The sequence below is a fragment of the Toxorhynchites rutilus genome, chromosome 3 (genome assembly GCF_029784135.1).
Source record: "Toxorhynchites rutilus septentrionalis strain SRP chromosome 3, ASM2978413v1, whole genome shotgun sequence".
Taxonomy (NCBI): domain Eukaryota; kingdom Metazoa; phylum Arthropoda; class Insecta; order Diptera; family Culicidae; genus Toxorhynchites; species Toxorhynchites rutilus.
The window spans coordinates 103,596,528-103,611,157 of NC_073746.1; the positions used below are offsets into that span (position 1 = coordinate 103,596,528).

At 40.8% G+C, this 14,630-nt stretch overlaps 1 protein-coding gene across 3 annotated transcripts in view; it reads left to right on the top strand.

Annotated features, from left to right (window-relative positions):
* LOC129773409 (protein PALS2) overlaps window positions 1-14,630 on the top strand; it is a 146,335-nt gene that overhangs the window by 14,455 nt on the left and 117,250 nt on the right. For 2 of the 3 annotated variants that reach the window (XM_055777007.1, XM_055777009.1), the window contains exon 2: window positions 3,483-4,396. In XM_055777007.1, coding sequence (XP_055632982.1) covers window positions 3,973-4,396 — 424 coding nt within the window. In that variant the 5' untranslated portion in view covers window positions 3,483-3,972. The remainder of the gene's footprint in view (window positions 1-3,482; window positions 4,397-14,630) is intronic. The other variant, XM_055777008.1, reaches the window with a different exon arrangement.

Sequence of the window (14,630 nt, forward strand, 5' to 3'; positions counted from 1 at the left end):
AGTTTGTTCTGGAAGTTTCCGAAAAATTTTACAACGTACGGGCGTTCGGATAATAGATAACTGCATTACGCACCACTGCTTGTGGAGATGAAATTTCCTCTGGCAATGGACTAATTGATGATTTCCAAAGTCAACAGAATGATGAATCAGGGACAACTTCAAAACATATCGTATTATATCGAGATATGTCAATCATGCTGAATTCATAAATACTGGACAAGGCACTGAAAAAAAATAACTAAACAACTAAACAAACTAAACAAATATGAATTTGGTCAATGAAGCTGTCTTTTTCTGTATCCACCATATTCATGATTACTGATCCTGGTAATCAATTATCAGTTCCGGACCTCGAAGAAGGAAGAATATTTCACACACAACTTTCCGACAGCCAAATTATCGGTATAGTGAATGAACCATCAGAAAAGGATGAAGATACCGATGTTAGGAAAGATGAAGATGAAGAAAAAAAGACGAATAGTTACAGTAATCAACCGTAAATAGCAGCTATGAAAAACAGAATGAAATTCATACAAAACTTCAATTCAAAAATTTAATAATACGATAGAATGGGAAGAACAAAATAACTTAAATTTAGCTACAATGTCTTTCACACAAAGTCTTCGAAAAAACAAAAGAAATTGCTATGAGAAAAGCACTGCAACTATAATTTCGTTATATCATGTTATACTGTGTGGTTTTACGTGTCCATGTGATAAATATTGTAATAAATGTTTTATTATTAATTTAGCATGTTGCATGGAAATTAATGTTTAAATCATACATATTGGAAAAAAGGATTTTTCGTTTAATAAAAATATCACGTTTCCATTTTATCACGCGAAAATTTTTTTAACGTGATATAATCGAGACGTCACTGTATAACGTGTCACGATATCGAAATAAATCATCAGTCATGGTTTGAGGAGCAATATGTAAAAGAGGAAAACTTCCTCTTATTTTCATTCATAAAGGTATGCAAATCAATGCAGCTTATTACCTCGACATAATTTTGAAGCGAAACGTATTTCCTCGCTCAGAAGAGTTATTTGGGGATGATCATTATTGTTTTCAACAATATGATGCAGAAAAGGTGGCATAGCAGTGGTGCCAGGAAAATTTGACTAATTTTATTACCAAGGATCAATGGCCTCCATCTTCCCTCGATCTTAATCCACTGGATTATTTTGTTTGGTCGTACATGCTTTCAAAGCCTCATGACTACCAAATTCGAAGCTTATTGTGCGCAGCAGATGACTTTGTTAGACGACTTAAGGTGGCCGTACACTGTTTGTCCGGAGGTTAAATATTTGATACTTTTTGACAGATAAAGATTGGTTTAATATTTGTACAAACACTATTTTGTTTGCCACTCTTCAATTTTCCATAGTGCAAAACGATGTTAAACAATCGACAGAAATATTTAAAACAATCTAACCATGTACCGATAGATTCGAAGAACAGGGCGAAAAAATATTTTAGGAATCCAATAATTGAATATTTGCTTGTCGCGTTTTGTACTTTCGATCAGTAGGGGAGAGGGAGGCAAGATGACGAATCGGTAATTTGACCCGTTGTAATGAATGTAGCTCCACCTACTTCTTACTGAAGACGCATCATAACAAGGCCAAACATTGTATTCGGTAACGCTGCCGAAAACGCTATCACAAAAAAGTGAAAAATCGTGAATTTGTTATTTTTTCCGTTTTTTTCAAATTTCATTATCCACTCTATGGGGAAAGTTTTAATTTCAAAATAATTTTATACATGATAAAGGTACTCTATTGTACATAATCTGTTTGTTTCCGGCGAGTCATGATTTTTTTTCAGCTAAATTTTTTTATTGAAAAAGTCGCTTGGGGGTAAGTTGGCGAACTGCAACATTATGTAAATTTTTAGTTTTTTATTGCAGATGGTTTGAACTTATAAGCGAAAAAGAGACCAATGTCAATGTCGGACACCAGTTTGGAGAATGCTATGAAAGCTATAGAAGAAGGTTCGTCTGTTCTGGGTGCTTCAAAACAATTCGGTGTGCCAGAATCAACTTTGAGACGCTATCGACGAAAATATCCAGACATGAAGGTTAGATTTTCGATTCAGCACATTCTGAATGCAGTTATTGGATGTATCCTGACAAACCATATGTGTGTGATTTATGTGTACATTGAACTTATTTGTACCTCTTATGTCCTTCTGTCTTATAAATAAATAATTGTTATTACATTTTGTTGATTTTTAGGTGACCAAACCATATTCGCCAACTTTCCTCCAGGCATTCGCCATCTTGCCTCCACGTGGAGGCATGATGGCGAATTCCACACTTTTTGCGCAAAGTTTTTTGGTTGTCAAGTTTTTTAGTTTTTTTTGTCCATCCAATAGATAATATGATAAAAAACATTTGAGACTATAAAAATCAGAATCAACTTTAAAAAAAAAAGAAAAATATTCCAAGCTCCAAGGCTCGCCAAATCTTCACGTCGCCGACTTGCCACCCTCTACCCTACACGTTGATCAAATTTTATTTGTAAAAATGAGTCAAATATTTGACTTCGGTCAAACAGTGTATGAGCACGACTTGTACGATCAGTAAGAGGTGATGCAATTCCTAAATACCGTCCGTAAAGAATGAGCATATCCACATGAAATCGATTTTTCACATTTTTATTTTTCACTTTTTTTGTGATAACGTTTTCGGCAGAGTTACCGAATACAAAGTTTGGCCTTGTTATGATGCATCTTCAGTATAAAATAGGTGGCGCTACCTTCAAGTTACCGATTCATTATCTTGCCACCCTCGCCAACTTGCCTCCCTCTCCCCTATTTGATATGAAAAAGTTCATTTACATTTATAATTTTGATTATTTGATTATTTGATGGACATTTGAAAAAATACCTTGCATTCCTGGTAAACTTGTGCAGTTGTTTCTGTTTTCACGCCAGTAACTCACACTGTGTGAACGGACTATGCGAATCAACCGATTGTCAAGTGAGTTCACCGGCCCAGTAGCTGTTCACTGTCAAGTCAGCTACTAACAACGTATAAGTGTGCCTTCATTCTCCTTCACGATAACGCTCGGATTCACTCTGGAAAACCCGTAAAAGGAACAATGGTGAGGCTCGTATGGGAAACTCTTCGTTACACAGGGTATTCCCTAAACATAGCACCATATGATTACCACTTGTTTGATGCAGCATGACTTGGGAAGTACACGTTTCCAAAATGTTGGGGTGAACGGATAGATTGCTTCTAAATCAACATCGTTTTAACAAGATTGTACCGGAATGTACCAGAATATAAGAATGGAATAAGTTGTAGAAAGTGATGGAAAATTCGGGCTTGTTATTACGTTCTCATAACCCACGATTTAATACTTCACTTCTCACTTTTGATCCTAATCTTTGTGCCCGAATCTTTGATGGAAATAATGTTCTATAAACCACACTATTGCGATTAATTCCTTTATTTACTATCCACTACTTAGATGTGCAAAAAAAAAACAAACTAAGGCCTCCAATCGGCCAGCTAAGAGACCGTTCGTACACATATATTAGCATGTATTTCGTGATGGTACACAGCGGAGTTGCGGTTCGCCGCGCGCTGTGACGCTCCTCTAGATTTGATACCTCTTGAAAACTAACAAGTAGTGACTCAGAACAGGAAGAGTGATTCGTGCGCGTGGTTCATTCTTGCAGCCGGGCAACTGACCCATGCGGGCGTTGTTTAGAAAGGGGAGTGCAGTGAGCGAATGTGCATGTATCGCGTGTGCATAATTTTCGTAGTGCATTGCGAAGAAAAAAAAAAACGGAAGAGATATTAGCTTTTTCTTTTCCAGTTCAGTGAACCGGCCGGCCGCTAGCAGAATCGGATTGTAGCTCTTGCACCTGCCACCTTGCAAGGTTGTTCAGTGTCCGCGGCGCAAGCAGAGAAAATGTTTGTTTAGTGGATTTTCCTCGAATCAGTAAGCGGTGAATATGGTTCAAAAGTACGAGATTCGGGAAAAGGAATCGCGTAAAAGTGTCGGATTTATCGATAGTTTCAAATCGTTTTTCGGAGGAAACAGGAAAGCGAAGCCTCCGAGAGAGCCAAGCGGAAATGCTCCTATTGCGTATCCCGAGAGCAGTGAACCATCCTCGCTGGTTAGTACTGTGGAGGAGAACAACAATAACAACTGTAGAAACTGTGCTTCTGTTTTCATATCAGTTCCGGACGATGTGAACCGTTATGAGATTAGGAAACCTTTGAAAACGAAATCGTTGAAGGCAGTGGTTTCAGCGCGAACTAGCCGCAGCAAACCGGTACGCAGACGGTCTTTCGGACGACGAATCAATAATTTGTGGACTAACTTTGGCCTGCTGAGGAGCTCCGAGAAGATTGTTGAATTTGCAAGCGGTTATGGTAAGTGTGTTTGCATTGTTTCTAATTGCTTGCGTAAACAACCGTGCGCTCGTTTTCGGTTTGCTTGATGGAGACGAGCGGTAGCTGCTGTGTTTACACGGAGGCGCACCCATACACATAGATGTTGCTGGCAGCTGTGTGCCAGACCTGCTCTCATATTGAATAATTTATGTTTTCCTAACGACTGCTATCGATCAGTTTAGTGGTAGAATCGGACTATACAGTGCACATAAGGCTGTATGGTCGCATGGTCGCATGTATATATTCCTTCGGTTTTCTACATACGAATTTCTGCTGCGATATTAAAGTTCTCATGATAGCTTGTTCGAGTGTGGCGGATAATGTGTGACCATATTAGTGTCAATTTATCTTCATCATTTAACAAAGCACCCAATTGTTTGGGCACTAGAAGGAAACCTGTTGAATGGTCTAATAAATGTATGATATCAGAAAATATATCTAGCTATGAATAATGTTTCATCCGATGTGATTCCTTCTCCTTCTATACAGGTGTTTGAACGCCCATTAGAATGAATGCTAATGCTACGTAGGTTGGAATTGAGAAAGGTCATACTATTTTCATCCTACGGGAATAAATCAATGCTGTCCCACATTTGCTGGCTCATAATAAAATAGTGCAATAGAAATTTCCTCAGAACAAAAAATGCTGTAAGGAACTCTTATGTAATGAGTGATTTTTTGGAGGTACGAAGTCTGTTCAAAAAGTATCGCGACTTTCGAATTTACGCGGGTTACGTATATTCGATTCTAGATTACAAGTACGGCTTTTTTGAATGTTCAGTTAATTTTTGACAACTGCTTTTCTTACATGTTTTTTGGTTCATCTTCGATTTTTGCCTATTGCAAAAATGGATCAAAGAATCTGTATCAAATTCTGTGTGGAAAAAAATTTAGGATATCAAAATTGATTCATCCAATTGAGCAGCTAATTAAACTGTCATTCAATTGAATACGTCTTCTCGGAAGATCTAGATATTTTCCCGCTGCTTCAAAGCGTAACATATCATGAATGCTTCTTCGCACAATCGCCAGCGTTAGTTCGATATTGAGATTTGTACCGAATATACTTGATCAAGAGAGTTATATGGTGATCGACATTATCATTGCAACCGTTTTCATTATTATTTTTACGAGTTTTTGTGATATCGTGAAGAATAGCAGTTCTCCAGGTTGTCTCGCTAGGTTGGTAAGTTGGGGAAGTTGTCTCGGTTACCTTCTAAGGATTCCTAAAGATAACTGTCCGTTGTTGTGATTGAAGTTCTATAAAGCGTACGCGTGATAAATAACGGAACATGTCGCCGAACGTATTATAAAATTTACATATTTAAAATTTAAAAAATTAAAAATTAAAAATTTTGAATTAAAAATTTAAAAATTTTATATTTAAAAATTTCAAATTTAAGATTTTAGAATCACATCACTTACCGCAGTGAATCCTGATTTTTTCTTAACCATTCCCACTAACAACTATCCCTTCCTTGATAAACGCTAGGGAACCACGCTATAGAGGCGACCCTTCTAGCCTTCGGGCGACGAATATCATACTAACATTCCTTCCCTTCCCCTGGTGACTGTAAGGACGTGGCAGGCGTCGTTATTGACCATTCAAAGCTCGAACCGCCGAAATTGCACAACGAGAATGATTTGCTAGTCCCAAGCGTCATTCTGTGTGTGCAATTTGGTTGGTTCAGGTCAATCACGGAGAGCAACTACGAAATGAACAGTCTACCCAAGCTCAAGCTCAAGCTCAAATTTTGTGTGGAAAAAAATTAAGTGCGCGAACACATTACGAACGTTGCTTGTGACATCTGGTGAATCTACTTTGGAGCGAAACAACGTTTATCGGAGTTCGAAAAAATGTTCTCGGAGGGTTGAACATTTGTAAACGACACAAAGCGTGCCGGAAGCATCAAATTATCGACGAATACTGGTTAGATTTTAGTTAAATAAATATAATTAAGGTCGATTTCGCACAAAAATGGAACACTAAGCTCAATGTCGTCTATGATGAATTGCGTGGCACGGTTGCCACATTTGCACAATTCGATTGGACTTGAGTCGGACGGATTATAGATTATAGATGCAAAATTGTAATTCATTTGGGTAATTCTGACTCGGTCGGATTTCAGAATACGAGTGAGTAGTTGATCAGTTGACAGATATAGAATTTCTGAGGAATTTACACTATCGCTTTCCTCAGGACCAAACCAACAAAACTAAGAATTCTTCCATTCATTTTAGGATGCAATAAATATTTCTATGGTGGTTAGATACTCCTCCCCCCTCTCCGATTGTCTGCCTTTTGCTCTCAGTGCTCTAGAGAGCTGAGAGCGAGCAGCATGGAACCGGATACACGACATATGGATACATGAATATGGATGGATACACGATATGGAGGTTTTAGGGGGCACGAAACGTTTCTATGGTGCATCAACACTTCTCCTTACTCTCTAAGGAAGGGCTGCCATACAAATGAAACACAAATCACAGATATAACCCACTCCTATTTTTTTCGTTTTGGGTGGGAAAAGCTGCAGTAAAATAATATATTACAAAAATGTTATCTCAGTCAGCTCGCGCAGTCCGAAGCCGCCGGACGCAAAGTTGTTCGTGTCCGTTATTGTGTTGGAACAATACCGTTATCGGTTTCGCTGAAGTGATTGTTTCGCCCTAACGGGGTTTCCTTTATTGCGAGAGTGAAGTGATAAGTAATCACAACCAACGGAAAGGAGAAGTCCTCCACTGCGGGCGCTGTGAGCGTGTGCCGTTCCATCGTCATCGTATTGTGGTGCGATACACCATTGCTGTTGTGCCAAGCGATCATCACGTGGTTCGATTGGAGCACCGTTACAAATCATCCGCACCGTGCGCTTCAAGTATTTAAGTATATATATATTAGGTTAAGGATTTAAAAAAAAACAGGAAGTGGGTTATATCTATGGTATAACCGCAAGGGTGACGTAGGACTATCGTTGATTTAGAGATCATTTGTTTGAAGTTGAATCTAAATCCATCCTGAATGAATGAATAAATAAATATTTGGGTGACTTCAAAAACGAGAGTGTTACGTTGGAGACTCAAGGTTTTATGCATCCAATATTGGACATAAAAAACCTTGTTCTGAAGAATAATCTTCAGAAGCTTTCCTGCTAACTGCACTTGATTGACAAATCACAAAACCAAATGTATGTGGTCGCAGTATTATATGGATAGAAAACATTAAAATAAACTCGCTTGAATGTAATTTTCAATTCCAAGGGGAACTGGCAGATTATTTTTCAGCAACGATCATTTTTTTCCAGGTTTCCTCTCGATAACCAGCAAACGAAAAGAGTTGCGCGCGTCTATGTGTGTGTGTGGCGGCTGCTTCTATGTCTTCCCGAGGAACCGTATTTCGATGCTGATACTCTCTTGGTCCCCCCCTTTCGTAACGCAATTTCCTATCTCTAATAAACAGAAAGTAACGCAACATCTACCCCCTCCCCCCTTATCGCGTTACGTAATTTGTGCACGACGCCTCACGAAAAATGAATCGGTTTCACCACCAGAATATCATTTCAGTATGCTTTTCGTGCGTGATTGAATCGAGAGAAGGTGTGGTTTACGATGGCAATTTGGAAGGCAAACTAGAGGAGAATGAACTCTGAGTATGAAAACTTCGGCGACTGAGCAATAATCGATTGAAAATTATATAATTTTCGCGATACGAAACATTTTCCGTTTTTCATGTTATGCATCCAATATTGGATACGAAAATATCCTACTGATGGGAAAGAATAATCTTCAGAAGCTTTCCAGCTAATTACACTTGATTGAAAAATTACGAAATCAAATGTATTTGGTCGCTGTGTTCGCCATATAATTAGAAAACATTAAAATAAACTCTTTCGCATGGATGTATTCTTCAATTCCCAGGGAACTGGCAGATTATTTTTCAGCAACGATTAGATCTTTCCGGAATTTTCTCGATGCTGTATGGCATCCAAACGAAAATTCTCGTTTCAGTTTAGCCTGCAAAAAACTTTTCTAAACTCTAATCCATCAAATTTGGAGCCCTGAAAAGGGCCGATGATTATATGCTAAGCTAATATAGCACCCTCTCCTTGGATTCGATGGGCCAGCTGAATGTCCTTGGGCATGATGTGACGCGTTTTGCGTGGATAGCACACAAATTTGTATCTTCGAATAAGCCTCCTGCAGCGTCATAACCGCGGAAATTTGGAAGCGCAAGTCGGTTTTGAAGTCCTGAGCAATTCCACGATCCAAAAGCTGCAAAGGTAGCTTGCGGATCAGCAACTCGATCGACTTCCGATAGCGATGAATTCCACGCAAAGTTCCCGGTCGATAGCGATGTGGCTTCTTCACCTATCCTGCGGCTGGTGCGCTTATCCGAGCTGCTTTCGTGTGCCTTACCACTGAAAGACTAACTATCTATCTGCTTGGTCCCAAACAAACGAGTCGTCACGGTGCGAGAGTAGAGTAAGAAATGAACGAAAGCAAAGGAAGCGTCATTTTATAAACCATAAAAGTATAGAATCTAAACCCCACCCTTATTATATTCGTTGCATACCCTGAGAGAGAAACGAATAACATCGAAGTAAGTATACAGTAATGTATTTGAATCCGGACACTTTGCGTTACATTTAATACCATACCGCAGCCACAACATTTTCTGCATGTTGAATTAATGCGATTGATAAGTAACTATCAAGAAACTATCAGTAACTATATTAGCAACTATTAATCGCATAAATTCAACATGAAAAAAATGTTATGGCTGTGGTATGATATTGAATGCAATGCAAAGTGTCCGGATTCAAAAGCATTACTGTAAAAAAGAGTTAACTCGACTGAAATTTTTTCGGTTCGGCCTGCAAAAACGAAATTAAGAGCCCCCGCCGACTGCAGACTGACTTGTCGACCGATAGTTCGGTCGGCTTCTTAATCAGTACGGAGAAAAAAAGTCTGTAGTGTACAGCATAATGCATAGACGTAAGTATGAGCTTCCCCATCTCACATTCCAATAAGATTAATGGGTTTCCAAGTGGGCGCGCTACATACGGATACGAATGATTTCAATAACCTGTTTTCGAAGCTATCATTAAGCTATTGAAACAATTTTTCGACTCAATAAATAGCAATCATATAACTCTTGGACATTTTATCTTTTGTATGAAATGATTATTATACTGTTCCGTTGATCCGAAGCAGAATGAATCACGCTTAAAGAAGGAATGGATTTTTTCTTGGAATTTAGTCAGCAGAAATAATGCCCTTTCCCAACAATTAAAAACGACAAACGGTAAACAGTTTCATCAAAGTGATTTCTTCGATATGGGGATATATTCACTACATCATGTCATATATTTCATATTTTTCATTATGAAATCCATATCCATGGCACCTATCGCTATCGAATTATCATCGACACCGCGATTTTCGCTAAATGCTCCTTTCAGTTCGGCCTGTAAAAAACTTTTCTGAACTCTAATCCATCAAATTTGGAGCCCTGAAAAGGGCCGTTGATTATATGCTAAGCTAATATAGCACGCTCTCCTCGGATACGATGGACCAGCTGGATGTCCTTGGGCATGATGTGACGCGTTTTGCATGGATAGCACACAAATTGGTATCTTCTAATAAGCCTCCTGCAGCGTCATAACCGCGGAACTTTGGAAGCGCAAGTCGGTTTTGAAGTCCTGAGCAATTCCACGAACCAAATGCTGCAAAGGTAGCTTGCGGATCAGCAATTCGGTCGACTTCTGATAGCGACGAATTTCATGCGAAGTTCCCGGTCGATAGCGATGTGGCTTCTTCACGCTTCCTGCGGCTGATGCGCTTATCCGAGCTGCTTTCGTGGTGCCTTACCACCGAAAGACTAACGAGCTGTCTGCTTAGTCCCGATGAAACGAGTCCTCACGGTGCGAGAGTAGAGTAAGAAATGAACGAAAGCAAGGGAAGTGTCATTTTATAAAACATAAAAGAATCGAATGTAAACCCCACCCTCTTTATTGTATAAGCTTACTGTATACTCACGAATATAATAAGGGTGGGATTTAGATTCTATACTTTTATGGTTTATAAAATGACGCTTCCTTTGCTTTCGTTCATTTCTTACTCTACTCTCGCACCGTGAGGACTCGAGCTGGTTAGTCTTTCGCAGACAGCTCGTTAGTCATTCGGTGGTAAGGCACACGAAGTCAGCTCGGATAAGCGCACTAGTAGCAGGATAGGTGGAGAAGCCACATCGCTATCGACCGGGAACTTCGCATGAAATTCGTCGCTATCAGATATCGACCGAATTGCTGATCCGCAAGCTACCTTTGCAGCATTTGGTTCGTGGAATTGCTCAGGACTTCAAAACCGACTTGCGCTTCCAAAGTTCCGCGGTTATGACGCTGCAGGAGGCTTATTCGAAGATACCAATTTGTGTGCTATCCATGCAAAACGCGTCACATCATGCCCAAGGACATCCAGCTGGCCCATCGTATCCGAGGAGAGCGTGCTATATTAGCTTAGCATATAATCAACGGCCCTTTTCAGGGCTCCAAATTTGATGGATTAGAGTACAGAAAAGTTTTTTACAGGCCGAACTGAAAGGAGCATTTAGCGAAAATCGTGGTTTCGATAATAATTCGTTACCGATAGGTGCCATGGATATGGATTTCCTTATGAAGAATATGAAATACATGACATGATGTAGTGAATATATCCGAAGAAATCACTTTGGTGAAACTGCATTATAAAATTATTTGTGTACGAATGCCGCAATCGATAGTCGACTCTAATTTGCGCTGGGTAATTTCCTCGGAGGACTCGATTCCTCCTTTGAGCATTAAAAATCTCTTTCTGGCAAAACGATGTGGTATGAATCACATTATTTGAATGATAGAATGAAGAAGTTTTCTGCCAATTTCCTTCAACCTCCAAACGTATCTTTCTCCCGTTTGTCGTTTTCGCGTTCGCTAATCCTCTCTCACAACACCCATTTCTAGTTTGAGAAATTGTTGAGTACATTCAAGTCTGGACAGCGCAAGCAATCAGTCGTTTACTTTCGCGTTCCCGTAATCGTGATCGAGTGCCGTAAGCTGTTATTAACCTTACTCGCCCTGGTGTTTTTATTATCACGCGTTTACCGTGGTCTTGTGGACATTGTGTTCAACCTCGCAATCAGCGAGTGGAGAAGCCGCAACAAGGCCTGCCAAAGTGGCTGGCTTTCATTTCTCGCCAATTCATCGCCATCGCAAATTGGAGTCGGACACGGTGGTCAGTCGCACGCACACAATATCAGTGTGGAAGAACGCGCTTAGTGGTGTGATACACCATTTCATTTGTGCCGAGCGCCCAACACGCGATCAGCCGATCGCTAAGTTCAATTGTACTGGTGCATCTCGTGTGAATCGCTGTGAGCGAGAACGTGAGAACGAGCACCGGACTGAAAAGTGCACAATCGCAGCGGCGTCTGCAATCATCCGATCGAGCAGCAGCCGTTACCGCAATCATCGCACTGGTGTGCGTTAGCAAGTAGTTTTATTATTTTTTGTTTTTCTTTGTTTTTTTTTATTAGGTTATAGGAATCATTCAAACTATTGCAATTATCAGCCACATAAATGATGGATGAAGGTGGGGGGTCTTTTAATATGGAGATCTCCTTCGATGACTCCCTTTCCGTTGCACAAAAAGGTGCCGGAAAGTCGCTTAAGCGCGTTCCGTGTGATACAGAAGAGTCGTCGATTAAAAAGCCCCCCTCTAAGAAATCCACAAACCTCGCCACTCATCCCCCGAACCCCCCCGTTTTAACTCAACCATCGACCTCGCATTCCTCATCTGTTGCTCCTGATCCCTCTCAACCATCCACCTCATCTCCCCCCTCTACCGTCCCCGTTCCCGCCCAAACCTCGTCCTCGTCTTCTTCTTCTGTTTTGTCCTCTCCCCGTGTCAAGGTTTATCCAGAGGATGCACCTGGAACTGGTCCATGGGTTGTTTTCTTCCGGCCCAAACCCAACGGGAAATCGCTGAACGTCATTCAGATTATGAAAGATCTGACAAAAAATTATTCCTCCGTGGTCGAAATGAGAAAGGTTAGACCGAACAAACTGCGTGTTGTCGTGGCTGATCGGAAGCAAGCTAACGAAATTGTTGTCGACAATAGATTCATCCTAGAATATCGCGCCTATGTGCCCTGCCATAACGTAGAAATTTCGGGGGTGATTACAGAAACGGGTCTGACGAGCGAATTTATAAAAAAGGGAGATGGCAGATTTAAAAAGCTTCCTCGGTCGATAGTTAAAATTTTGGACTGCCAACAGTTAGGAAAAGTGTCCCAGGAAGAGGGAAAAACAAAATTCACGCCGTCCGACTCGTTTCGAGTAACTTTTGCTGGTTCCGCCCTCCCTGACTACGTTATGGTAGACAAATTGAGGCTACCACTGCGACTCTTCGTGCCAAAGCCCATGACTTGCAACAAATGCAAGTCAGTTGGTCACACAGCAGATTATTGTGCCAACAAGGAGCGCTGTGCCACTTGCGGAGAGCAACATGTGGGGAAATCCTGCAGTGCGACTGAGCATAAGTGTCCATATTGCGGAGGATCCCCACACGTGCTCTCAGCTTGTGAAACTTACAAGAGTCGCTGGGAGAAGCAGAAGCGCTCTTTAAAGGAACGCTCGAAACGTACTTTTGCGGAAATTTTAAAGGGCGCTTCTCCACTGGCTCAACAACAACAACCAATCTCAACACACAATACCTTTTCCGCGTTGCCAGTTGATGAAATGGAAGCGGACACAGCTAGCGAGGGCACACCGTTTATTTTCAAAGGGAATCCCCGGCGCAAAAATGTGACCACTCCCAAAGTTCAAGAACAAGTCCCCACGGTTATATCCTCTGTTAGCTTGCCTAAAAAATCGAGTGCAGCGGACAAGCAAAATCAGGTTCCTCCTGGCTTCCGTGGGAATATTTCATCTTCGAACGACCCAGCACTCGAGGGGACATCAAAAACCCCAACTGTCCCTATTTTTCCGTCCAGTTCAACTTCCCAATCGGGATTTATAAAGTTGTCTGACCTTTTGGATCAAATCTTCAAGTGTTTTAATGTTTCCGACTCCATCAGAACCATTGTCATCTCAATGCTTCCAGTATTAAAGACAATTTTGCAACAATTGATGCAAACATGGCCCCTCCTTGCAATGATTATCTCTCTTGATGTCTAATTCAAATAGAGAGGTCGGAGATATCACTGTTTTACAGTGGAATTGTCGTAGTCTTATCCCTAAATTGGATACATTCAAATTTTTAATTCATAACTTCAATTGTGATGTTTTTGCTCTGTCCGAAACTTGGCTTTCTTCGCGAGATGATATCTCTTTCCACGATTTTAATATTATACGCTTGGACCGTGATGATAGATACGGAGGGGTGCTTTTGGGGATCAATAAGAGCCACTCATTTTTTCGAATTGACCTTCCAACTATTGGAGGGATCGAAGCTGTTGCTTGTCATGCAAACATCAGAGGCAAAGACCTCTGTATTGTCAGCTTGTATTGGCCTCCGAGAGCTGCGGTTAGCCGCAAACAACTTGATGACATGTGCTCACTCCTTCCTGAGCCACGATTGATCTTGGGAGACTTCAACTCTCACGGAACTGCCTGGGGGGAACAGTACGACGACAATCGTTCATTGTTGATATATGACCTTTGTAACAGCTTTAATATGTCCATTTTGAACACTGGGGAAACAACACGTGTACCTAAACCTCCTGCTAACCCTAGTGCTCTTGACCTCTCGCTTTGCTCGAATTCACTATCGTTAGATTGCAAGTGGAATGTAATCCAGAACCCCAACGGTAGTGATCACTTGCCAATCAAAATTTCCATCACCATTGGGTCGAATTCTTCTGAATCTATAAACATGGCATATGACCTCACAAGACACATTGACTGGAAAAAATATGCGGACGCGATTACTCTAGCCATCAATTCCAGAGATGGTTTACCTCCATTGGAGGAGTATAACTTCCTTTCTCGTTTGATATATGACAGCGCGGTTCGCGCTCAAACGAAACCCATCCCAGGTTCCACCATTCGCCGAAGGCCTCCCAATCCATGGTGGGATAGCCAATGTTCCAAGCTTTATGTAGAAAAATCGAATGCATTTAAAGCTTTTCGGAAACGTGGAACCCCTGAAAATTTTCAAATGTATTTAGCCCTTGAGAATC